Consider the following 27,174-nt stretch of genomic DNA (forward strand, 5'->3'; position numbering starts at 1 on the left):
GGAAATACGAAAAACTCAATCTCAGAAAGAGAGACGAGCAACACAACAACTAGCATTAAGCGAGCTTCTAGTATTTTCGAAGTTCCTCTAGCCAACAACCTGTGGTTAGATGCCAATCGAACCAAAAAAGAAAATCGCCAAAACAAATGTTTGTCAAAAAAATTCATAAAATTTATAGAATTACGAAAATTCAATCTCAGAAAAACAGTCGACAGCACAATGAATAGCATACAGCAAGTTATCAGTATTTTCCGTTCGTCTTTTGAGCCAATAACACGTGGCTAGACGCCAAATGATCCGAAAAAAAACCAAAACCAATGGTTGTCATAAAAAAATCAACACATTTTTGGAAATACGAAAAATTCAATCACGCAGAACAGTTAAGCAGCACAGCAAAAAGCATTAAGCAAGGTTAAAACAGTTTTCGAGGCTTCACTAGGCCAATAACATATGATTAGACGCCAACTGATCCGAAAACAAAAAAAAAAACAAAAGAAATTGTTGTCTTAAAAAAAATCGACTAATTTTTGGAAATACGAAAAATTCAATCTCAAAAAAACAGACGAAAAGACAACCAATAGCATAAAGCAAGATTTCAGTAGTTTCGGATCGTCCATTGAGCCAACAACACGTGGCTAACGCCAAATGATCCGAAAACAAAAACCAAAAGAAAAGGTTTTCAAAAAGGTTAACAAGTTTTTTGAAAAACGAAACACTCAATCTCGCAAAATAGACGCGATACATAACAATTAGCATTCTCAGTAACTTTCGAGTAGACCAACAAAACGTGGTTAGACTCCAATTGATCGAAAAAAAATACCATTGGAAATGGTTGTCAAAAAAGTCAACATCTTTTTGGAAATACGAACAACTCAATCTCAGAAAGACAGACGAGAAATTCAACAACTAGCATTAACCAAGTTTTTATTAATTTTCGAGTTTCCTCTAGCCAACAACCAGTGGTTAGATGCCAATCGATCCAAAAAGAAAATTGCCAAAATAGATGTTTGTCAAAAACAATTCAATAAATCTATAGAAATACGAAAAGTCAATCTCAGAAAATCAGACGAAAGCACAACCAATTGCATAAAGCAAGTATTTTTCGATCGTATTTTGAGCCAACAACAAGTGGCTAGACGCCAAATGATCCGAAAACAAAAATACCAAAACCAATGGTTGTCATAACAAATTTTTGGAAATACGAAAAACTCACTCTTGCAAAACAGACGAAGCACAATAACTAGCATTAAGCAAGATTTTAGATATTTTGATTGTCCATTAAGCTAAAAAGATGTGATTAGATGCCAATCGATAAGGAAACAAAATTGCGAAAATAAAATGAAAAAAAAAAAAACTTTGAGAAAAACAAAAATTCAATTTAAAAAAAAAACAAACGAAAGCGTAAACTAAAGCACAACCAAAAAAAATTGGCCAAGTTTTATTTTCAGAGCGTCCATTGAGCTAACAACACGTATCCAAAAACAAAAATACCAAAAAAAATGGTTGTCATGAAAAAATTCAACACACTTTTGGAAATACGAAAAATTCAATCTCGCAAAACAGTTGAGCAGCACAGCAAAAAGCATTGAGTAAAGTTTACACAATTTTCGAGGCTTCACTAGGCCAATACCATATGATTAGACGCCAACTGATCCGAAAACAAAAAAAAACAAAAGAAATTGTTGTCTTAAAAAAAATCGACTAATTTTTGGAAATACGAAAAATTCAATCTCAAAAAAAACAGACGAAAAGACAACCAATCGCATAAAGCAAGATTTCAGTAGTTTCGGATCGTCCATTGAGCCAACAACACGTGGCTAACGCCAAATGATCCGAAAACAAAAACCAAAAGAAAAGGTTTTCATAAAGGTTAACAAGTTTTTTGAAAAACGAAACACTCAATCTCGCAAAACAGACGATAAACACAAAAAAACTAGCATTAAGCAAGCTTCCAGTAATTTTTGAGTGTCCACTAAGCCAACAAAACGTGGTTAGACTCCAAATGATCGAAAAAAAAAACATTGGAAATGGTTGTTAAAAAAGTCAACATCTTTTTGGAAATACGAAAAACTCAATCTCAGAAAGAGAGACGAGCAACACAACAACTAGCATTAAGCGAGCTTCTAGTATTTTCGAAGTTCCTCTAGCCAACAACCTGTGGTTAGATGCCAATCGAACCAAAAAAGAAAATCGCCAAAACAAATGTTTGTCAAAAAAATTCATAAAATTTATAGAATTACGAAAATTCAATCTCAGAAAAACAGTCGACAGCACAATGAATAGCATACAGCAAGTTATCAGTATTTTCCGTTCGTCTTTTGAGCCAATAACACGTGGCTAGACGCCAAATGATCCGAAAAAAAACCAAAACCAATGGTTGTCATAAAAAAATCAACACATTTTTGGAAATACGAAAAATTCAATCACGCAGAACAGTTAAGCAGCACAGCAAAAAGCATTAAGCAAGGTTAAAACAGTTTTCGAGGATTCACAAAGCCAATAACACATGATTAGAGGCCAACTGATCCGAAAACAAACAAAAAACAAAAGAAATTTTTGTCATAAAAAAAATCAACAAAATTTTGGAAATACGAAAAACTCAATCTCAGAAAAACAGACGAAAGCACAACCAATAGCATTAAGCAAATTTTAAGTCTTTTCCTAGCGCCCATCGAGCTAACAACACCTGGGTACACGCCAAATGATCCGAAAACAAAAACACCAAAAGAAATGGTTGTCATAAAAAAATCAACACATTTTTGGAAATACGAAAAATTCAATCTCGCAAAACAGTTGAAAAGCACAGCAAAAAGCATCAACCATAGTTTATACAGTTTTCGAGGCTCCACAAAACCAATAACACATGATTAGACGCCAAATGATCCGAAAACAAAAATACCAAAAGAAACGGTTTTCGTAAAAAAAAATCATACTAATTTTTTGAAAAACTCAACCTCGCAAAATAGACGCGATACACAACAACTAGCATTAAGCAAGCTCAGTAAATTTCGAGAAGGCCAACAAAACGTGGTTAGACTTCAATTGATCGTTGTCAAAAAAATGTCAACAAATTTTTGAAATACGAAAAACTCAATCTCAGATAGACAGACGAGAAATTCAACAACTAGCATTAACCAAGCTTTTATTAATTTTCGAGTTTCCTCTAGCCAACAACCAGTGGTTAGATGCCAATCAATCTGAAAAGAAAATTTCCAAAATAGATTTTGTCAAAAACAATTCAATAAATCTATTGAAATACGAAAAATCAATCTCAGAAAAACAGACGAAAGCACAACCAATTGCATAAAGCAAAAATTTTTCGATCGTATATTGAGCCAACAACACGTGGCTGGACGCCAAATGATCCAAAAACAAAAATACCAAAACCAATGGTTGTCATAACAAATTTTTGGAAATATGAAAAAATCAACCTTGCAAAACAGACGAAGCACAACAACTAGCATTAATGCAAGATTTTAGTATATTTCGATTGTCCATTAAACTAAAAAGGTGTGATTAGATGCCAATCGATAAGGAAACAAATTTGCTAAAAAAGATGTTTAAAAAAACTCAAAAAAACTTGAGAAAAACGAAAATTCAATTTCAGAAAAAAAAAACGAAAGCGTAACCTAAAGCACAACCAAAAAAAATTGGCCAAGTTTTATTTTCAGAGCGTTCATTGAGCCAACAACACGTGGCTAGACGACAAATGATCAAAAAACAAAAATACAAACAGAAATGGCTGTCATGAAAAAATTAAACACACTTTAAGAAATACGAAAAATTCAATCACGCAGAACAGTTAAGCAGCGCAGCAAAAAGCATTAAGCAAGGTTAATACAGTTTTCGAGGATCCACAAAGCCAATAACACATGATTAGAGGCCAACTGACCCGAAAACAAAAAAAAAACAGAAGAAATTTTTGTCATAAAAAAAATCAACAAAATTTTGGAAATACGAAAAACTCAATCTCAGAAAAACAGACGAAAGCACAACCAATAGCATTAAGCAAATTTTCAGTCATTTCCTAGCGCCCATTGAGCTAAAAATACCTGGGTACACGCCAAATGATCCGAAAACAAAAACACCAAAAGAAATGGTTGTCATAAAAATCAACACATTTTTGGAAATACGAAAAATTCAATCTCGCAAAACAGTTAAAAAGCACAGCAAAAAGCATCAACCATAGTTTATACAATTTTCGAGGCTCCACAAAGCCAATAACACATGATTAGACGCCAAATGATCCGAAAACAAAAATACCAAAAGAAATGGTTTTCGTAAAAAAAATCAAACTAATTTTTTGAAAAACTCAATCTCGCAAAATAGACGCGATACACAACAACTAGCATTAAGCAAGCTCAGTAAATTTCGAGTATGCCAACAAAACGTGGTTAGACTCCAATTGATCGTTGTCAAAAAAAAGTCAACAAATTTTTGGAAATACGAAAAACTCAATCTCAGAAAGACAGACGAGAAATTCAACAACTAGCATTAACCAAGCTTTTATTAATTTTCGAGTTTCCTCTAGCCAAAAACCAAGGGTTAGATGCCAATCGATCCGAAAAGAAAATTGCCAAAATAGATTTTTGTCACAAACAATTCAATAAATCTATTGAAATACGAAAAATCAATCTCAGAAAAACAGACGAAAGCACAACCAATTGCATAAAGCAAGTATTTTTCGATCGTATATTGAGCCAACAACACGTGGCTGGACGCCAAATGATCCAAAAACAAAAATACCGAAACCAATGGTTGTCATAACAAAATTTTGGAAATATGAAAAAATCAATCTTGCAAAACAGACGAAGCACAACAACTAGCATTAATGCAAGATTTTAGTATATTTCGATTGTCCATTAAACTTAAAAGGTGTGATTAGATGCCAATCGATAAGGAAACAAATTTGCTAAAAAAGATGTTTAAAAAAACTCAAAAAAACTTGAGAAAAACGAAAATTCAATTTCAGAAAAACCGAAAGCGTAACCTAAAGCACAACCAAAAAAATTACGCAAAATTTTTTTATTTTCAGAGCGTTCATTGAGCTAACAACACGTGGCTAGACGACAAATGATCCAAAAACAAAAATACAAACAGAAATGGTTGTCATGAAAAAGTTAAACACACTTTAAGAAATACGAAAAATTGAATCGCGCAAAACAGTTGAGCAACACAGCAAATAGCATTAAGCAAGGTTTTAACAATTTTCGAGGCACCACAAAACCAACAACACATGGTTAGACGCCCACTGGTCCGAAAACAAAACACCAAAAGAATTGCCATAAAAAATTCAACAGATTTTTGGGAATACGAAATATTCATGGGAATACGAAATATTCAATCTCGCAAAACAGACGAGAAACTCAACAACTAGCGTTAAGCAAGCTTTCAGTAACTTTCGAGTGTCCACTAAGCCTTATACTCCAATTGATCAAAAAAAAATACCATTGGAAATTTGAGGAAACTGGATCAACAGAAAACGTTTTTATTTCGTGGAACCCTAAGTGCCACTTTCAAAACTAGTAAATGTTCACTAACTTTTGTGCCATTTCACGTTCGTAATTGGAGACTGCTGTTTACGCCACTTTCAGCAGATGAATTGCAAATGATCTCAAAAAGTGCATATATAACAGAGTGCATTCATAAATGCATCAATATGTATGGACGCACACCTGTAGTTAATACAGCATTTAAAGACTTTCTCCTGAAACAAAAAAAAATACCAAGACCTATATAAGAGTCTTCACTACGTTCATTACTTTTGATACCGAAAGAAAAGGTTGAGAAAACTTGAGAAAAACGAAAATTCAATTTCAGAAAAAAAAAACGAAAGCGTAACCTAAAGCACAACCAAAAAAAATTGGCCAAGTTTTATTTTCAGAGCGTTCATTGAGCCAACAACACGTGGCTAGACGACAAATGATCAAAAAACAAAAATACAAACAGAAATGGCTGTCATGAAAAAATTAAACACACTTTAAGAAATACGAAAAATTCAATCACGCAGAACAGTTAAGCAGCGCAGCAAAAAGCATTAAGCAAGGTTAATACAGTTTTCGAGGATCCACAAAGCCAATAACACATGATTAGAGGCCAACTGACCCGAAAACAAAAAAAAAACAGAAGAAATTTTTGTCATAAAAAAAATCAACAAAATTTTGGAAATACGAAAAACTCAATCTCAGAAAAACAGACGAAAGCACAACCAATAGCATTAAGCAAATTTTCAGTCATTTCCTAGCGCCCATCGAGCTAAAAATACCTGGGTACACGCCAAATGATCCGAAAACAAAAACACCAAAAGAAATGGTTGTCATAAAAATCAACACATTTTTGGAAATACGAAAAATTCAATCTCGCAAAACAGTTAAAAAGCACAGCAAAAAGCATCGACCATAGTTTATACAATTTTCGAGGCTCCACAAAGCCAATAACACATGATTAGACGCCAAATGATCCGAAAACAAAAATACCAAAAGAAATGGTTTTCGTAAAAAAAATCAAACTAATTTTTTGAAAAACTCAATCTCGCAAAATAGACGCGATACACAACAACTAGCATTAAGCAAGCTCAGTAAATTTCGAGTATGCCAACAAAACGTGGTTAGACTCCAATTGATCGTTGTCAAAAAAAAGTCAACAAATTTTTGGAAATACGAAAAACTCAATCTCAGAAAGACAGACGAGAAATTCAACAACTAGCATTAACCAAGCTTTTATTAATTTTCGAGTTTCCTCTAGCCAAAAACCAAGGGTTAGATGCCAATCGATCCGAAAAGAAAATTGCCAAAATAGATTTTTGTCACAAACAATTCAATAAATCTATTGAAATACGAAAAATCAATCTCAGAAAAACAGACGAAAGCACAACCAATTGCATAAAGCAAGTATTTTTCGATCGTATATTGAGCCAACAACACGTGGCTGGACGCCAAATGATCCAAAAACAAAAATACAAACAGAAATGGTTGTCATGAAAAAGTTAAACACACTTTAAGAAATACGAAAAATTGAATCGCGCAAAACAGTTGAGCAACACAGCAAATAGCATTAAGCAAGGTTTTAACAATTTTCGAGGCACCACAAAACCAACAACACATGGTTAGACGCCCACTGGTCCGAAAACAAAACACCAAAAGAATTGCCATAAAAAATTCAACAGATTTTTGGGAATACGAAATATTCATGGGAATACGAAATATTCAATCTCGCAAAACAGACGAGAAACTCAACAACTAGCGTTAAGCAAGCTTTCAGTAACTTTCGAGTGTCCACTAAGCCTTATACTCCAATTGATCAAAAAAAAATACCATTGGAAATTTGAGGAAACTGGATCAACAGAAAACGTTTTTATTTCGTGGAACCCTAAGTGCCACTTTCAAAACTAGTAAATGTTCACTAACTTTTGTGCCATTTCACGTTCGTAATTGGAGACTGCTGTTTACGCCACTTTCAGCAGATGAATTGCAAATGATCTCAAAAAGTGCATATATAACAGAGTGCATTCATAAATGCATCAATATGTATGGACGCACACCTGTAGTTAATACAGCATTTAAAGACTTTCTCCTGAAACAAAAAAAAATACCAAGACCTATATAAGAGTCTTCACTACGTTCATTACTTTTGATACCGAAAGAAAAGGTTGTCATAAAAAAGCCACATATTTTTGCAAATCTGAAAAAGCAATCTCAGACGAAAAACACAACCACTAGCATTAAGCAAGCTTTTAGTATTTTCTGAGGTTCCACTAAGTTAACAAAAGGTGGTTAGACTCCAAGTGATCCAAAAGACTCCAATTGATCCAAATTGAGCCAACTGATCCGAAAACAAAATACCAAAAGAATTGTCATAAAAAATTCAACAGATTTTTGGGAATACGAAATATTCATGGGAATACGAAATATTCAATCTCGCAAAACAGATACATAACAATTAGCATTCTCAGTAACTTTCGAGTAGGCCAACAAAACGTGGTTAGACTCAGATTAATCGAAAAAAAAGACCATTGGAAATGGTTTGTCAAAAAAGTCAACTTATTTTTGAAAATACGAAAAACTTAATCTCAGATAGACAGAGGAGAAACACAACAATTAGCATTAAGCGAGCTTTCACTAATTTTCGAGTGTCCTCTAGCCAACAACCTGTGGTTAGATGCCAATCGATCCGAAAACCAAATTGCCGAAAAAAATGTTTTTCAAAAACAAATTCAAAAAAATTATAGAAATACGAAAATTCAATCTCAGAAAAACAGACGAAAGCACAACTAAGAGCATAAAGCAAGGTTTCATCTTTTTCCGAGCGCCCATTGAGCCAACAACATGTGGCTAGACGTCAAATGATCCAACAAAAATCGAACAAATGGTTGCCATAAAAATTCAACAGATTTTCGGGAATACGAAATATTCATGGGAATACGAAATATTCAATCTCGCAAAACAGACGAGAAACTCAACAACTAGCGTTAAGCAAGCTTTCAGTAAATTTCGAGTGTCCACTAAGCCAACAAAACGTGGTTAGACTCCAATTGATCGAAAAAAAATACCATTGGAAATGGTTTGTCAAAAAAGTCAACACATTTCTGGAAAAACGAAAAATTCAATCTCGCAAAACAGACTAGAAGCACAACGAGCAGCATTAAGCAAGCTTTCAGCAAATTTCGGAGTACACTGAGCCCAAAACACATAGTCAGACGCCTACTGATCCGAAAAAAAACCAAAACCAATGGTTGTCATAAAAAAATTCAACAAACTTTTGGAAATACGAAAAATTCAATCTCGCAAAACAGACGAGAAGCACAACAACTTGCACTAAGCAAGCTTTTAGTAACTTTCGGGTGTCCACTAAGCCAACAACACATAGTCAGACGCCAACTGATCCGAAAACAAAACATAGCCAATCGAAGATTGGAAAAGAGTAATGAACGCAAGTAAACATAAAAAACATTGACTTTGTTAAAAAAATCTCATCATTCAAATTTCAGAGAAAAAAAAGATTCCCTTTAAACACTTTCAATGTCTAGAACGATTTTATAAATAGCGCTTTTCTGATAACATAAACCCAATTTGAGGAAACTGGATCAACAGAAAACGTTCTTATTCCGTGGAACCCTATTAACTAAGTGCCACTTTATAAACTAGTAAACGTTCACTAACTTCTGTGCCATTTCACGTTCGTAATTGGAGACCGCTGTTTACGCCACTTTCAGCAGATGAATTGCAAATGAACTCAAAAAGTGCATTTATAACAAAGTGCATTCATAAATGCATCATATGTATGGACGCACACCTGTAGTTATTACAGCATTTAAAGACTTTCTCCTGAAACAAAAAAAAATACCAAGACCTATATAAGAGTCTTCACTACGTTCATTACTTTTGATACCGAAAGAAAACGTTGTCATAAAAAAGCCACATACTTTTGCAAATCTGAAAAAGCAAACTCAGACGAAAAACACAACCACTAGCATTAAGCAAGCTTTTAGTATTTTCTGAGGTTCCACTAAGTTAACAAAAGGTGGTTAGACTCCAAGTGATCCAAAATACTCCAATTAATCCAAAAAATACCATTGAACATGGTTGTCAAAAAAGTCAACTTATTTTTGAAAATACGAAAAATTTAATCTCAGATAGACAGACGAGAAACACAACAATTAGCATTAAGCGAGCTTTCACTAATTTTCGAGGTTCCTCTAGCCAACAACCTGTGGTTAGATGCCAATCGATCCGAAAATCAAGTTGCCGAAATAAATGTTTTTCAAAAAAAAATTCAATAAATTTATAGAAATACGAAAATTCAATCTCAGAAAAACAGACGAAAGCACAACCAAGAGCATACAGCAAGGTTTCATCTTTTTCCGAGCGCTCATTGAGCCAACAACATGTGGCTAGACGTCAAATGATCCAAAAAAAATCCATAACAAAGGGTTGTCATAAAAAAAAACTTTTGGAAAAACGAAAAGTTCAATCTCGCAAAACAGACTAGAAGCACAACAAGCAGCATTAAGCAAGCTTCCAACAAATTTCGGAGTACACTGAGCCCAAAACACATAGTCAGACGCCTACTGATCCAAAAACAAAAAAAAACAAAGCCAATCAAAGATTGAAAAAGAGTAATGAACCCAAGTAAACATAAAAAAAACATTGACTTTGTTGAAAAAACCTCAACATTCGAATTTCAAATAAAAAAGATGCCCTTTAAGCACATTCAATATCTACAACGAATTATGATTGGCACTTTTTTGATAACATGAACCCAACTTGAGAAAACTGGATCAATAGGTAAAGTTTCTATTCAGCTGGAAACCTAAAAACTAAATACCACTTACGAAGCTAGAAATGATTAACTATTTTTGCGCCATTTCCACGTTCCTATTTAGAGATTGCTATTTACGTAGTCACTTTCAGCAGATGAAATTCAATTAAACTCAAAAACGTCATATATAACTTAGTGCATTCATAAATGCATCAAACTGTATGAACGCACATGTGTAGTTATTAGAGCATTTTAAGACTTTTTCCTGAAATAAAAAAAACCAAGACCTATATAAGAGTCTTCACTACGTTCATTACTCTTAATACCGAAAGAAATGGTTTACCGAAAGACATTTTTCCATCAGCATAAATCGATTATCCAAAAGAAACTGGTACTAGTTTACTTTTTTGGTCCCTCAAAAATGCTGTGGTCCCTAATAAAATAAGAGATGCACTGTTTGGGTTAATCTTCGCAGTAAGCATCTTAATTTTTCTATGTTGATAACACGGGTACGATTAGTTTAGCGGGAACCAAATCGGTAAGCAACCCCAAGGCGTACTTCGAATCCCGATATGGCTTTTGTTTTTAAGAAAAAGGCGGGACCAATCATCTAAACTAGTTTTCTCACCGGACCAAACAACTAAATTTGTACCGAAAAACTTTCTTTGGAAATCGGAACATACGTAGAGGGGAAAACATGGTTCGTTTCATGATCGCACTACAGAAATAAAAGGAATGAAAATAAAATCTACAGAAAACACAAATTCTACACAGAAGAAACACCGCTTTTTTTTACCACAGCAAGACTTGTCAACTTTTTGGAAATACGAAAAATTCAATCACGCAGAACAGTTAAGCAGCACAGCAAAAAGCATTAAGCAAGGTTAAAACAGTTTTCGAGGATTCACAAAGCCAATAACACATGATTAGAGGCCAACTGATCCGAAAACAAACAAAAAACAAAAGAAATTTTTGTCATAAAAAAAATCAACAAAATTTTGGAAATACGAAAAACTCAATCTCAGAAAAACAGACGAAAGCACAACCAATAGCATTAAGCAAATTTTAAGTCTTTTCCTAGCGCCCATCGAGCTAACAACACCTGGGTACACGCCAAATGATCCGAAAACAAAAACACCAAAAGAAATGGTTGTCATAAAAAAATCAACACATTTTTGGAAATACGAAAAATTCAATCTCGCAAAACAGTTGAAAAGCACAGCAAAAAGCATCAACCATAGTTTATACAGTTTTCGAGGCTCCACAAAACCAATAACACATGATTAGACGCCAAATGATCCGAAAACAAAAATACCAAAAGAAACGGTTTTCGTAAAAAAAAATCATACTAATTTTTTGAAAAACTCAATCTCGCAAAATAGACGCGATACACAACAACTAGCATTAAGCAAGCTCAGTAAATTTCGAGAAGGCCAACAAAACGTGGTTAGACTTCAATTGATCGTTGTCAAAAAAATGTCAACAAATTTTTGAAATACGAAAAACTCGATCTCAGATAGACAGACGAGAAATTCAACAACTAGCATTAACCAAGCTTTTATTAATTTTCGAGTTTCCTCTAGCCAACAACCAGTGGTTAGATGCCAATCAATCTGAAAAGAAAATTTCCAAAATAGATTTTGTCAAAAACAATTCAATAAATCTATTGAAATACGAAAAATCAATCTCAGAAAAACAGACGAAAGCACAACCAATTGCATAAAGCAAAAATTTTTCGATCGTATATTGAGCCAACAACACGTGGCTGGACGCCAAATGATCCAAAAACAAAAATACCAAAACCAATGGTTGTCATAACAAATTTTTGGAAATATGAAAAAATCAACCTTGCAAAACAGACGAAGCACAACAACTAGCATTAATGCAAGATTTTAGTATATTTCGATTGTCCATTAAACTAAAAAGGTGTGATTAGATGCCAATCGATAAGGAAACAAATTTGCTAAAAAAGATGTTTAAAAATACTCAAAAAAACTTGAGAAAAACGAAAATTCAATTTCAGAAAAAAAAACGAAAGCGTAACCTAAAGCACAACCAAAAAAATTACGCAAAGTTTTTTTATTTTCAGAGCGTTCATTGAGCCAACAACACGTGGCTAGACGAAAAATGATCAAAAAACAAAAATACAAACAGAAATGGTTGTCATGAAAAAATTAAACACACTTTAAGAAATACGAAAAATTCAATCACGCAGAACAGTTAAGCAGCGCAGCAAAAAGCATTAAGCAAGGTTAATACAGTTTTCGAGGATCCACAAAGCCAATAACACATGATTAGAGGCCAACTGACCCGAAAACAAAAAAAAAACAGAAGAAATTTTTGTCATAAAAAAAATCAACAAAATTTTGGAAATACGAAAAACTCAATCTCAGAAAAACAGACGAAAGCACAACCAATAGCATTAAGCAAATTTTCAGTCATTTCCTAGCGCCCATCGAGCTAAAAATACCTGGGTACACGCCAAATGATCCGAAAACAAAAACACCAAAAGAAATGGTTGTCATAAAAATCAACACATTTTTGGAAATACGAAAAATTCAATCTCGCAAAACAGTTAAAAAGCACAGCAAAAAGCATCAACCATAGTTTATACAATTTTCGAGGCTCCACAAAGCCAATAACACATGATTAGACGCCAAATGATCCGAAAACAAAAATACCAAAAGAAATGGTTTTCGTAAAAAAAATCAAACTAATTTTTTGAAAAACTCAATCTCGCAAAATAGACGCGATACACAACAACTAGCATTAAGCAAGCTCAGTAAATTTCGAGTATGCCAACAAAACGTGGTTAGACTCCAATTGATCGTTGTCAAAAAAAAGTCAACAAATTTTTGGAAATACGAAAAACTCAATCTCAGAAAGACAGACGAGAAATTCAACAACTAGCATTAACCAAGCTTTTATTAATTTTCGAGTTTCCTCTAGCCAAAAACCAAGGGTTAGATGCCAATCGATCCGAAAAGAAAATTGCCAAAATAGATTTTTGTCACAAACAATTCAATAAATCTATTGAAATACGAAAAATCAATCTCAGAAAAACAGACGAAAGCACAACCAATTGCATAAAGCAAGTATTTTTCGATCGTATATTGAGCCAACAACACGTGGCTGGACGCCAAATGATCCAAAAACAAAAATACCGAAACCAATGGTTGTCATAACAAAATTTTGGAAATATGAAAAAATCAATCTTGCAAAACAGACGAAGCACAACAACTAGCATTAATGCAAGATTTTAGTATATTTCGATTGTCCATTAAACTTAAAAGGTGTGATTAGATGCCAATCGATAAGGAAACAAATTTGCTAAAAAAGATGTTTAAAAAAACTCAAAAAAACTTGAGAAAAACGAAAATTCAATTTCAGAAAAAACCGAAAGCGTAACCTAAAGCACAACCAAAAAAATTACGCAAAATTTTTTTATTTTCAGAGCGTTCATTGAGCTAACAACACGTGGCTAGACGACAAATGATCAAAAAACAAAAATACAAACAGAAATGGTTGTCATGAAAAAATTAAACACACTTTAAGAAATACGAAAAATTCAATCACGCAGAACAGTTAAGCAGCGCAGCAAAAAGCATTAAGCAAGGTTAATACAGTTTTCGAGGATCCACAAAGCCAATAACACATGATTAGAGGCCAACTGACCCGAAAACAAAAAAAAAACAGAAGAAATTTTTGTCATAAAAAAAATCAACAAAATTTTGGAAATACGAAAAACTCAATCTCAGAAAAACAGACGAAAGCACAACCAATAGCATTAAGCAAATTTTCAGTCATTTCCTAGCGCCCATCGAGCTAAAAATACCTGGGTACACGCCAAATGATCCGAAAACAAAAACACCAAAAGAAATGGTTGTCATAAAAATCAACACATTTTTGGAAATACGAAAAATTCAATCTCGCAAAACAGTTAAAAAGCACAGCAAAAAGCATCAACCATAGTTTATACAATTTTCGAGGCTCCACAAAGCCAATAACACATGATTAGACGCCAAATGATCCGAAAACAAAAATACCAAAAGAAATGGTTTTCGTAAAAAAAATCAAACTAATTTTTTGAAAAACTCAATCTCGCAAAATAGACGCGATACACAACAACTAGCATTAAGCAAGCTCAGTAAATTTCGAGTATGCCAACAAAACGTGGTTAGACTCCAATTGATCGTTGTCAAAAAAAAGTCAACAAATTTTTGGAAATACGAAAAACTCAATCTCAGAAAGACAGACGAGAAATTCAACAACTAGCATTAACCAAGCTTTTATTAATTTTCGAGTTTCCTCTAGCCAAAAACCAAGGGTTAGATGCCAATCGATCCGAAAAGAAAATTGCCAAAATAGATTTTTGTCACAAACAATTCAATAAATCTATTGAAATACGAAAAATCAATCTCAGAAAAACAGACGAAAGCACAACCAATTGCATAAAGCAAGTATTTTTCGATCGTATATTGAGCCAACAACACGTGGCTGGACGCCAAATGATCCAAAAACAAAAATACCGAAACCAATGGTTGTCATAACAAAATTTTGGAAATATGAAAAAATCAATCTTGCAAAACAGACGAAGCACAACAACTAGCATTAATGCAAGATTTTAGTATATTTCGATTGTCCATTAAACTTAAAAGGTGTGATTAGATGCCAATCGATAAGGAAACAAATTTGCTAAAAAAGATGTTTAAAAAAACTCAAAAAAACTTGAGAAAAACGAAAATTCAATTTCAGAAAAAACCGAAAGCGTAACCTAAAGCACAACCAAAAAAATTACGCAAAATTTTTTTATTTTCAGAGCGTTCATTGAGCTAACAACACGTGGCTAGACGACAAATGATCCAAAAACAAAAATACAAACAGAAATGGTTGTCATGAAAAAGTTAAACACACTTTAAGAAATACAAAAAATTGAATCGCGCAAAACAGTTGAGCAACACAGCAAATAGCATTAAGCAAGGTTTTAACAATTTTCGAGGCACCACAAAACCAACAACACATGGTTAGACGCCCACTGGTCCGAAAACAAAACACCAAAAGAATTGCCATAAAAAATTCAACAGATTTTTGGGAATACGAAATATTCATGGGAATACGAAATATTCAATCTCGCAAAACAGACGAGAAACTCAACAACTAGCGTTAAGCAAGCTTTCAGTAACTTTCGAGTGTCCACTAAGCCTTATACTCCAATTGATCAAAAAAAATACCATTGGAAATTTGAGGAAACTGGATCAACAGAAAACGTTTTTATTTCGTGGAACCCTAAGTGCCACTTTCAAAACTAGTAAATGTTCACTAACTTTTGTGCCATTTCACGTTCGTAATTGGAGACTGCTGTTTACGCCACTTTCAGCAGATGAATTGCAAATGATCTCAAAAAGTGCATATATAACAGAGTGCATTCATAAATACATCAATATGTATGGACGCACACCTGTAGTTATTACAGCATTTAAAGACTTTCTCCTGAAACAAAAAAAAATACCAAGACCTATATAAGAGTCTTCACTACGTTCATTACTTTTGATACCGAAAGAAAAGGTTGTCATAAAAAAGCCACATATTTTTGCAAATCTGAAAAAGCAATCTCAGACGAAAAACACAACCACTAGCATTAAGCAAGCTTTTAGTATTTTCTGAGGTTCCACTAAGTTAACAAAAGGTGGTTAGACTCCAAGTGATCCAAAAGACTCCAATTGATCCAAATTGAGCCAACTGATCCGAAAACAAAATACCAAAAGAATTGTCATAAAAAATTCAACAGATTTTTGGGAATACGAAATATTCATGGGAATACGAAATATTCAATCTCGCAAAACAGATACATAACAATTAGCATTCTCAGTAACTTTCGAGTAGGCCAACAAAACGTGGTTAGACTCAGATTAATCGAAAAAAAAGACCATTGGAAATGGTTTGTCAAAAAAGTCAACTTATTTTTGAAAATACGAAAAACTTAATCTCAGATAGACAGAGGAGAAACACAACAGTTAGCATTAAGCGAGCTTTCACTAATTTTCGATTGTCCTCTAGCCAACAACCTGTGGTTAGATGCCAATCGATCCGAAAACCAAATTGCCGAAATAAATGTTTTTCAAAAACAAATTCAAAAAAATTATAGAAATACGAAAATTCAATCTCAGAAAAACAGACGAAAGCACAACTAAGAGCATAAAGCAAGGTTTCATCTTTTTCCGAGCGCCCATTGAGCCAACAACATGTGGCTAGACGTCAAATGATCCAACAAAAATCGAACAAATGGTTGCCATAAAAATTCAACAGATTTTCGGGAATACGAAATATTCATGGGAATACGAAATATTCAATCTCGCAAAACAGACGAGAAACTCAACAACTAGCGTTAAGCAAGCTTTCAGTAAATTTCGAGTGTCCACTAAGCCAACAAAACGTGGTTAGACTCCAATTGATCGAAAAAAATACCATTGGAAATGGTTTGTCAAAAAAGTCAACACATTTCTGGAAAAACGAAAAATTCAATCTCGCAAAACAGACTAGAAGCACAACGAGCAGCATTAAGCAAGCTTTCAGCAAATTTCGGAGTACACCGAGCCCAAAACACATAGTCAGACGCCTACTGATCCGAAAAAAAACCAAAACCAATGGTTGTCATAAAAAAATTCAACAAACTTTTGGAAATACGAAAAATTCAATCTCGCAAAACAGACGAGAAGCACAACAACTTGCACTAAGCAAGCTTTTAGTAACTTTCGGGTGTCCACTAAGCCAACAACACATAGTCGGACGCCAACTGATCCGAAAACAAAACATAGCCAATCGAAGATTGGAAAAGAGTAATGAACGCAAGTAAACATAAAAAACATTGACTTTGTTAAAAAAATCTCATCATTCAAATTTCAGAGAAAAAAAAGATTCCCTTTAAACACTTTCAATGTCTAGAACGATTTTATAAATAGCGCTTTTCTGATAACATAAACCCAATTTGAGGAAACTGGATCAACAGAAAACGTTCTTATTCCGTGGAACCCTATTAACTAAGTGCCACTTTATAAACTAGTAAACGTTCACTAACTTCTGTGCCATTTCACGTTCGTAATTGGAGACCGCTGTTTACGCCACTTTCAGCAGATGAATTGCAAATGAACTCAAAAAGTGCATTTATAACAAAGTGCATTCATAAATGCATCATATGTATGGACGCACACCTGTAGTTATTACAGCATTTAAAGACTTTCTCCTGAAACAAAAAAAAATACCAAGTCCTATACAAGAGTCTTCACTACGTTCATTACTTTTGATACCGAAAGAAAACGTTGTCATAAAAAAGCCACATACTTTTGCAAATCTGAAAAAGCAAACTCAGACGAAAAACACAACCACTAGCATTAAGCAAGCTTTTAGTATTTTCTGAGGTTCCACTAAGTTAACAAAAGGTGGTTAGACTCCAAGTGATCCAAAATACTCCAATTAATCCAAAAAATACCATTGAACATGGTTGTCAAAAAAGTCAACTTATTTTTGAAAATACGAAAAATTTAATCTCAGATAGACAGACGAGAAACACAACAATTAGCATTAAGCGAGCTTTCACTAATTTTCGAGGTTCCTCTAGCCAACAACCTGTGGTTAGATGCCAATCGATCCGAAAATCAAATTGCCGAAATAAATGTTTTTCAAAAAAAAATTCAATAAATTTATAGAAATACGAAAATTCAATCTCAGAAAAACAGACGAAAGCACAACCAAGAGCATACAGCAAGGTTTCATCTTTTTCCGAGCGCTCATTGAGCCAACAACATGTGGCTAGACGTCAAATGATCCAAAAAAAATCCATAACAAAGGGTTGTCATAAAAAAAAACTTTTGGAAAAACGAAAAGTTCAATCTCGCAAAACAGACTAGAAGCACAACAAGCGGCATTAAGCAAGCTTCCAACAAATTTCGGAGTACACTGAGCCCAAAACACATAGTCAGACGCCTACTGATCCAAAAACAAAAAAAAAACAAAGCCAATCAAAGATTGAAAAAGAGTAATGAACCCAAGTAAACATAAAAAAAACATTGACTTTGTTGAAAAAACCTCAACATTCGAATTTCAAATAAAAAAGATGCCCTTTAAGCACTTTCAATATCTACAACGAATTATGATTGGCACTTTTTTGATAACATGAACCCAACTTGAGAAAACTGGATCAATAGGTAAAGTTTCTATTCAGCTGGAAACCTAAAAACTAAATACCACTTACGAAGCTAGAAATGATTAACTATTTTTGCGCCATTTCCACGTTCCTATTTAGAGATTGCTATTTACGTAGTCACTTTCAGCAGATGAAATTCAATTAAACTCAAAAACGTCATATATAACTTAGTGCATTCATAAATGCATCAAACTGTATGAACGCACATGTGTAGTTATTAGAGCATTTTAAGACTTTTTCCTGAAATAAAAAAAACCAAGACCTATATAAGAGTCTTCACTACGTTCATTACTCTTAATACCGAAAGAAATGGTTTACCGAAAGACATTTTTCCATCAGCATAAATCGATTATCCAAAAGAAACTGGTACTAGTTTACTTTTTTGGTCCCTCAAAAATGCTGTGGTCCCTAATAAAATAAGAGATGCACTGTTTGGGTTAATCTTCGCAGTAAGCATCTTAATTTTTCTATGTTGATAACACGGGTACGATTAGTTTAGCGGGAACCAAATCGGTAAGCAACCCCAAGGCGTACTTCGAATCCCGATATGGCTTTTGTTTTTAAGAAAAAGGCGGGACCAATCATCTAAACTAGTTTTCTCACCGGACCAAACAACTAAATTTGTACCGAAAAACTTTCTTTGGAAATCGGAACATACGTAGAGGGGAAAACATGGTTCGTTTCATGATCGCACTACAGAAATAAAAGGAATGAAAATAAAATCTACAGAAAACACAAATTCTACACAGAAGAAACACCGCTTTTTTTTACCACAGCAAGACTTGTCAACTTTGTGGGACACTTTAGTCCACAGTTCAAGGTCAAATGCCACACCAGGCATTCGATAGATGCCACCTGGCAAGGTACACAAACACGCGTGAACAAATGAATGCTACTTCTTACATCGAAAACACTCAATCAATACTATATTGGGCATCGTTTAGCTAAATTTAGTAACGACAAAGTAGTCATAAACTGCTTAATCTTTCACTACCGTTTTAATTGTTTGTTCTTTATCGCACGTGCATTACATTTCACTCAAAACTTGAATCATAAATTTTCAAGTCATCATGATAACTAATCATACTAAAACGAGCGGGGGTTGGGAAATTAGACGAGAAGCAAATTAGACGTGACCAACAAAACGAATTTAGACGATATATTTTTTTTGCGAAACTAGCATTTTAGACGGAAAGCAAAGGGCTAACAAAACTTATTCCTTAAAACAATTTTTCATATAGCAAAAATAATGTATGATCCCATTGCATATCAAAATATTTATCTCAATTGATTTATAAAATGTTAATTTCAAGATTATAAAACATTTTTGAAATGCATAAGTTATACAATTGCGGCATGTGAAAAATGCGGAATGTGAAAATTGCGGCATGTGAAAAGTTTATTTGCATTTAAGAAAGCTGAACGAAAGTTAATTGTAGTCGGTAAACAAATTTCAGACACGGACAATACAATTACGTCTCATTTCCCATATTTGTAATTTTGCATCGCCGTCTAAATTCATTTTTGTTGGTCACGTCTAATTTGCTTTTCGTCTAATTTCCTAGGCCCCAAAATGAACATTTAACTAGGCATATAGTTGGGTGGTTAATTACACGGGACTAAGTGATCGACCCTAGTGTTAATATCGCCCTACTGCTTTAAAAGGTATGCTAAGCGTTGTGTATACCTTCCTTGTCCTGACTGATTGGGAATCCCTGTACTCTGGAGGGCAGGACGAAGCGCACTTTGTCACAAAACTCCTCGCAATCTAGTCTGTACTGGTCAGCGCACTTCGAAGCATATTGCTAGACAAACAAAACACAGTCTAAAACATTCCAACAAAAAAGGTCGTATTGATGAGATGCATTAAAGAATTGTGATAACCGCAACTCCGTATCCATCAATGAGTCTAAAAAAGGCATCCCATAAGCTTCAGAAGATGTCCTTTTACATTTCAACAATATTATTTGCCCCATAGGCAGCTAACTTATATCTGATTAGCCCAGTTAGGGGCAGCTCATTAGCGTCAAAAAAACGTTCAGAAATGAAATAATCTGTCACAAATACGCATTATATATTTGCAGTTTAGGTACCAAGTCACATATATATTGGTATTTTAAACTACAAAACATTATCTCCCCAATAAGCAGCTTATTCATATCTGTTAAGCTCAGTTAGGGGAGGACTTTTAGCGTCAAAAAAACTCCACATTTAATGAAATTACCGGTCAAATACGCAATAAATATTTGCAGTTTAGGTACCAAGATATAAAAAAAATGGCGTTTTGTACAACAAAACACTTTCTCCCCAATAAGCAGCTTATTCATATCTGAGAAGCTCAGTTAGGGGAGGATCTTTGTCATAAAAAAAGATCCACAATTGAATTAACCTGTCATAAACATTGATTACATATTTGCAGTTTAGGTACCAAGTCACGCATAAACTGGTGTTTAACACTGCAAAACATTATTTCCCCAATATGCAGCTTATTCATATCTGATAAACTCAGTTAGGGAGGATCATTAGCGGCAAATAACTTTCACAGTAAATGAAACTACCTGTCAAATACGCAATAAATATTTGCAGTTTAGGTACCAAGATATACAGAAAATGGCGTTTTGTACTACAAAACACTTTCTCCCCAATAAGCAGCTTATTCATATCTGAGAAGCTCAGTTAGGGGAGGATCTTTGTCATAAAAAAAGATCCACAATTGAATTAACCTGTCATAAACATTGATTACATATTTGCAGTTTAGGTACCAAGTCACACATAAACTGGTGTTTAACACTGCAAAACATTATTTCCCCAATATGCAGCTTATTCATATCTGATAAACTCAGTTAGGGAGGATCATTAGCGGCAAATAACTTTCACAGTAAATGAAACTACCTGTCAAATACGCAATAAATATTTGCAGTTTAGGTACCAAGATATACAGAAAATGGCGTTTTGTACTACAAAACACTTTCTCCCCAATAAGCAGCTTATTCATATCTGTTAAGCTCAGTTAGGGGAGGACTTTCAGCGTCAAAAAAACTCCACATTTAATGAAATTACCGGTCAAATACGCAATAAATATTTGCAGTTTAGGTACCAAGATATAAAAAAAATGGCGTTTTGTACAACAAAACACTTTCTCCCCAATAAGCAGCTTATTCATATCTGAGAAGATCAGTTAGGGGAGGATCTTTGTCATAAAAAAAGATCCACAATTGAATTAACCTGTCATAAACATTGATTACATATTTGCAGTTTAGGTACCAAGTCACACATAAACTGGTGTTTAACACTGCAAAACATTATTTCCCCAATATGCAGCTTATTCATATCTGATAAACTCAGTTAGGGAGGATCATTAGCGGCAAATAACTTTCACAGTAAATGAAACTACCTGTCAAATACGCAATAAATATTTGCAGTTTAGGTACCAAGATATACAGAAAATGGCGTTTTGTACTACAAAACACTTTCTCCCCAATAAGCAGCTTATTCATATCTGAGAAGCTCAGTTAGGGGAGGATCTTTGTCATAAAAAAAGATCCACAATTGAAATAACCAGTCACAAATCAGAATTAAACATTTGCAGTTTAGGTAAGAAGTCACATATGAAATGATGTTTTATACAGCAAAACATTCTCTTCAATCAGCAGCTTATTCATATATGTTAAGCTCAGTTAGGGGAGGATCTTTGTCATAAAAAAAGATCCACAATTGAATTAACCTGTCATAAACATTGATTACATATTTGCAGTTTAGGTACCAAGTCACACATAAACTGGTGTTTAACACTGCAAAACATTATTTCCCCAATATGCAGCTTATTCATATCTGTTAAACTCAGTTAGGGAGGATCATTAGCGGCAAATAACTTACACAGTAAATGAAACTACCTGTCAAATACGCAATAAATATTTGCAGTTTAGGTACCAAGATACACAGAAAATGGCGTTTTGTACTACAAAACACTTTCTCCTCAATAAGCAGCTTATTCATATCTGAGAAGCTCAGTTAGGGGAGGATCTTTGTCATAAAAAAAGATCCACAATTGAAATAACCTGTCACAAATCAGAATTAAACATTTGCAGTTTAGGTAAGAAGTCACATATGAAATGATGTTTTATACAGCAAAACATTCTCTTCAATCAGCAGCTTATTCAAATATGTTAAGCTCAGTTAGGGGAAGATCTTTATCATAAAAAAGATCCACAATTGAAATAACCTGTCACAAACATGGATTACATATTTGCAGTTTAGGTACCAAGTCACACATAAACTGGTGTTTAATACTGCGAAACATTATTTCCCCAATATGCAGCTGATTCATATCAGTTAAAGTCAGTTAGGGAAGATCATTAGCGTCAAAGAAAGTTCGCATTTAATGAAATAACCGGTCAAATACGCAATAAATATTTGCAGTTTAGGTACCAAGATATTCAGAAAATGGCGTTTTGTACTACAAAACACTTTCTCCCCAATATGCAGCTTATTCATATCTGAGAAGCTCAGTTAGGGGAGGATCTTTGTCATAAAAAAAGATCCACAATTGAAATAACCTAGACAAATCAGAATTAAACATTTGCAGTTTAGGTAAGAAGTCACATATGAAATGATGTTTATACAGCAAAACATTCTCTACAATCAGCAGCTTATTCATATATGTTAAGCTCAGTTAGGGGAAGATCTTTATCATAAAAAAGATCCACAATTGAATTAACCTGTCATAAACATTGATTACATATTTGCAGTTTAGGTGACAAGTCACACATAAACTGGTGTTGAACACTGCAAAACATTATTTCCCCAATATGCAGCTTATTCATATCTGTTAAACTCAATTAGGGAGGATCATTAGCGGCAAATAACTTTCACAGTAAATGAAACTACCTGTCAAATACGCAATAAATATTTGCAGTTTAGGTACCAAGATATACAGAAAATGGCGTTTTGTACTACAAAACACTTTCTCCCCAATAAGCAGTTTATTCATATCTGAGAAGCTCAGTTAGGGGAGGATCTTTGTCATAAAAAAAGATCCACAATTGAAATAACCTGTCACAAATCAGAATTAAACATTTGCAGTTTAGGTAAGAAGTCACATATGAAATGATGTTTTATACAGCAAAACATTCTCTTCAATCAGCAGCTTATTCATATATGTTAAGCTCAGTTAGGGGAAGATCTTTATCATAAAAAAGATCCACAATTGAAATAACCTGTCACAAACATGGATTACATATTTGCAGTTTAGGTACCAAGTCACACATAAACTGGTGTTTAATACTGCGAAACATTATTTCCCCAATATGCAGCTGATTCATATCAGTTAAAGTCAGTTAGGGAAGATCATTAGCGGCAAATAACTTTCACAGTAAATGAAACTAACCTGTCAAATACGCAATAAATATTTGCAGTTTAGGACACTTTCTCCCCAATAAGCAGCTTATTCATATCTGAGAAGCTCAGTTAGGGGAGGATCTTTGTCATAAAAAAAGATCCACAATTGAAATAACCTGTCACAAATCAGAATTATACAATTGCAGTTCAGGGAAGAAGTCACATATGAAATGATGTTTTATACTGCAAAATATTCTCTTCAATCAGCAGCTTATTCATATATGTTAAGCTCAGTTAGGCGAGGATCTTTATCATAAAAAAGATCCAGAATTGAAATAACCTGTCACAAATACGGATTACATAATTGCAGTTTCGGTACCAAGTCACATATAAACTGGCGTTTTATACTGCAAAATATTATCTCGCTAATATGCAGCTTATTCATATCTGTTAAGCTCAGCTAGGGCAGGATCATAAGCGTCAAAGAACGTTCGCAATTAATGAAATAACCGGTCAAATACGCAATAAATAATTGCAGTTTAGGTACCAAGATATACAGAAAATGGCGTTTTGTACTACAAAACACTTTCTCCCCAATAAGCAGCTTATTCATATCTGAGAAGCTCAGTTAGGGGAGGATCTTTGTCATAAAAAAGATCCACAATTGAAATAACCTGTCACAAATCAGAATTATACAATTGCAGTTCAGGTAAGAAGTCACATATGAAATGATGTTTTATACTGCAAAACATTCTCTTCAACCAGCAGGTTATTCATATATGTTAAGCTCAGTTAGGCGAGGATCTTTATCATAAAAAAGATCCAGAATTCAAATAACCTGTCACAAATACGGATTACATAATTGCAGTTTCGGTACCAAGTCACATATAAACTGGCGTTTTATACTGCAAAATATTATCTCCCTAATATGCAGCTTATTCATATCTGTTAAGCTCAGCTAGGGCAGGATCATAGGCGTCAAAGAACGTTCGCATTTAATGAAATAACCGGTCAAATACGCAATAAATATTTGCAGTTTAGGTACCAAGATATACAGAAAATGGCGTTTTGTACTACAAAATACTTTCTCCACAATAAGCAGCTTATTCATATCTGAGAAGCTCAGTTAGGGGAGGATCTTTGTCATAAAAAAAGATCCACAATTGAAATAACTTGTCACAAACATTGATTACATATTTCCTGTTTAGGTACCAAGTCACACATAAACTGGTGTTTAATACTGCAAAGAATTATTTCCCCAATATGCAGTTTATTTATATCTGTTAAACTCAGTTAGGGAGGATCATTAGCGGCAAATAACCTTCACAGTAAAGGAAACTACCTGTCAAAAAAGCGTTTAAAAAGCAGTTTAGGAACAAACAGATACAGAAGATGGCGTTTTTAACTACAAAACGCTCACTCCCGAATCAACAGCTTTTTCATATTTGAGAGGCGCAGTTAGGGGAGGATCTTTATCACAAAAAAAGATCCACAATTGAAATAACCTGTCACAAAAAAGAATTAAACATTTGCAGTTTAGGTAAGAAGTCACATAAGAAATGATATTTTATACAGCAAAACATTCTCTTCAATCAGCAGCTTATTCATATATGTTAAGCTCAGTTAGGGGAAGATCTTTATCATAAAACAGATCAGCAATTGAAATAACCTGTCACAAACATGGATTACATATTTCGGTTTAGGTACCAAGTCACACATAAACTGGTGTTTAATACTGCAAAACATTATTTCCCCAATATGCAGCTTATTCATATCAGTTAAAGTCAGTTAGGGAGGATCATTAGCGGCAAATAACTTTCACAGTAAATGAAACTACCTGTCAAATACGCAATGAAAATTTGCAGTTTAGGTACCAAGATATACAGAAAATGGCGTTTTGTACTACAAAATACTTTCTCCACAATAAGCAGCTTATTCATATCTGAGAAGCTCAGTTAGGGGAGGATCTTTGTCATAAAAAAAGATCCACAATTGAAATAACCTGTCACAAATCAGAATTAGACAATTGCAGTTCAGGTAGGAAGTCACATATGAAATGATGTTTTATACTGCAAAACATTCTCTTCAATCAGCAGCTTATTCATATATGTTAAGCTCAGTTAGGCGAGGATCTTTATCATAAAAAAGATCCAGAATTGAAATAACCTGTCACAAATACGGATTACATAATTGCAGTTTCGGTACCAAGTCACATATAAACTGGCGTTTTATACTGCAAAATATTATCTCCCTAATATGCAGCTTATTCATATCTGTTAAGCTCAGCTAGGGCAGGATCATAAGCGTCAAAGAACGTTCGCATTTAATGAAATAACCGGTCAAATACGCAATAAATATTTGCAGTTTAGGTACCAAGATATACAGAAAATGGCGTTTTGTACTACAAAATACTTTCTCCACAATAAGCAGCTTATTCATATCTGAGAAGCTCAGTTAGGGGAGGATCTTTGTCATAAAAAAAGATCCACAATTGAAATAACTTGTCACAAACATTGATTACATATTTCCTGTTTAGGTACCAAGTCACACATAAACTGGTGTTTAATACTGCAAAGAATTATTTCCCCAATATGCAGTTTATTTATATCTGTTAAACTCAGTTAGGGAGGATCATTAGCGGCAAATAACTTTCACAGTAAAGGAAACTACTTGTCAAAAAAGCGTTTAAAAAAGCAGTTTAGGAACAAACAGATACAGAAGATGGCGTTTTTAACTACAAAACGCTCACTCCCGAATCAACAGCTTTTTCATATTTGAGAAGCGCAGTTAGGGGAGGATCTTTATCACAAAAAAAGATCCACAATTGAAATAACCTGTCACAAATACGGATTACATAATTGCAGTTTCGGTACCAAGTCACATATAAACTGGCGTTTTATACTGCAAAATATTATCTCCCTAATATGCAGCTTATTCATATCTGTTAAGCTCAGCTAGGGCAGGATCATAAGCGTCAAAGAACGTTCGCATTTAATGAAATAACCGGTCAAATACGCAATAAATATTTGCAGTTTAGGTACCAAGATATACAGAAAATGGCGTTTTGTACTACAAAATACTTTCTCCACAATAAGCAGCTTATTCATATCTGAGAAGCTCAGTTAGGGGAGGATCTTTGTCATAAAAAAAGATCCACAATTGAAATAACTTGTCACAAACATTGATTACATATTTCCTGTTTAGGTACCAAGTCACACATAAACTGGTGTTTAATACTGCAAAGAATTATTTCCCCAATATGCAGTTTATTTATATCTGTTAAACTCAGTTAGGGAGGATCATTAGCGGCAAATAACTTTCACAGTAAAGGAAACTACCTGTCAAAAAAGCGTTTAAAAAAGCAGTTTAGGAACAAACAG

At 33.9% G+C, this 27,174-nt stretch overlaps 1 protein-coding gene across 3 annotated transcripts in view; it reads right to left on the bottom strand.

Annotated features, from left to right (window-relative positions):
- LOC134842409 (exocyst complex component 1-like) overlaps positions 1-27,174 on the bottom strand; it is a 72,175-nt gene that overhangs the window by 14,667 nt on the left and 30,334 nt on the right. For 2 of the 3 annotated variants that reach the window (XM_063858753.1, XM_063858745.1), the window contains exon 13: positions 20,145-20,262. In XM_063858753.1, coding sequence (XP_063714823.1) covers positions 20,145-20,262 — 118 coding nt within the window. Of the gene's footprint in view, positions 1-19,228; positions 19,313-20,144; positions 20,263-27,174 lie in introns of all 3 variants that reach the window. The other variant, XM_063858737.1, reaches the window with a different exon arrangement.

Source organism: Symsagittifera roscoffensis, chromosome 1, assembly GCF_963678635.1.
Source record: "Symsagittifera roscoffensis chromosome 1, txSymRosc1.1, whole genome shotgun sequence".
In the NCBI taxonomy this organism is placed as follows: domain Eukaryota; kingdom Metazoa; phylum Xenacoelomorpha; order Acoela; family Convolutidae; genus Symsagittifera; species Symsagittifera roscoffensis.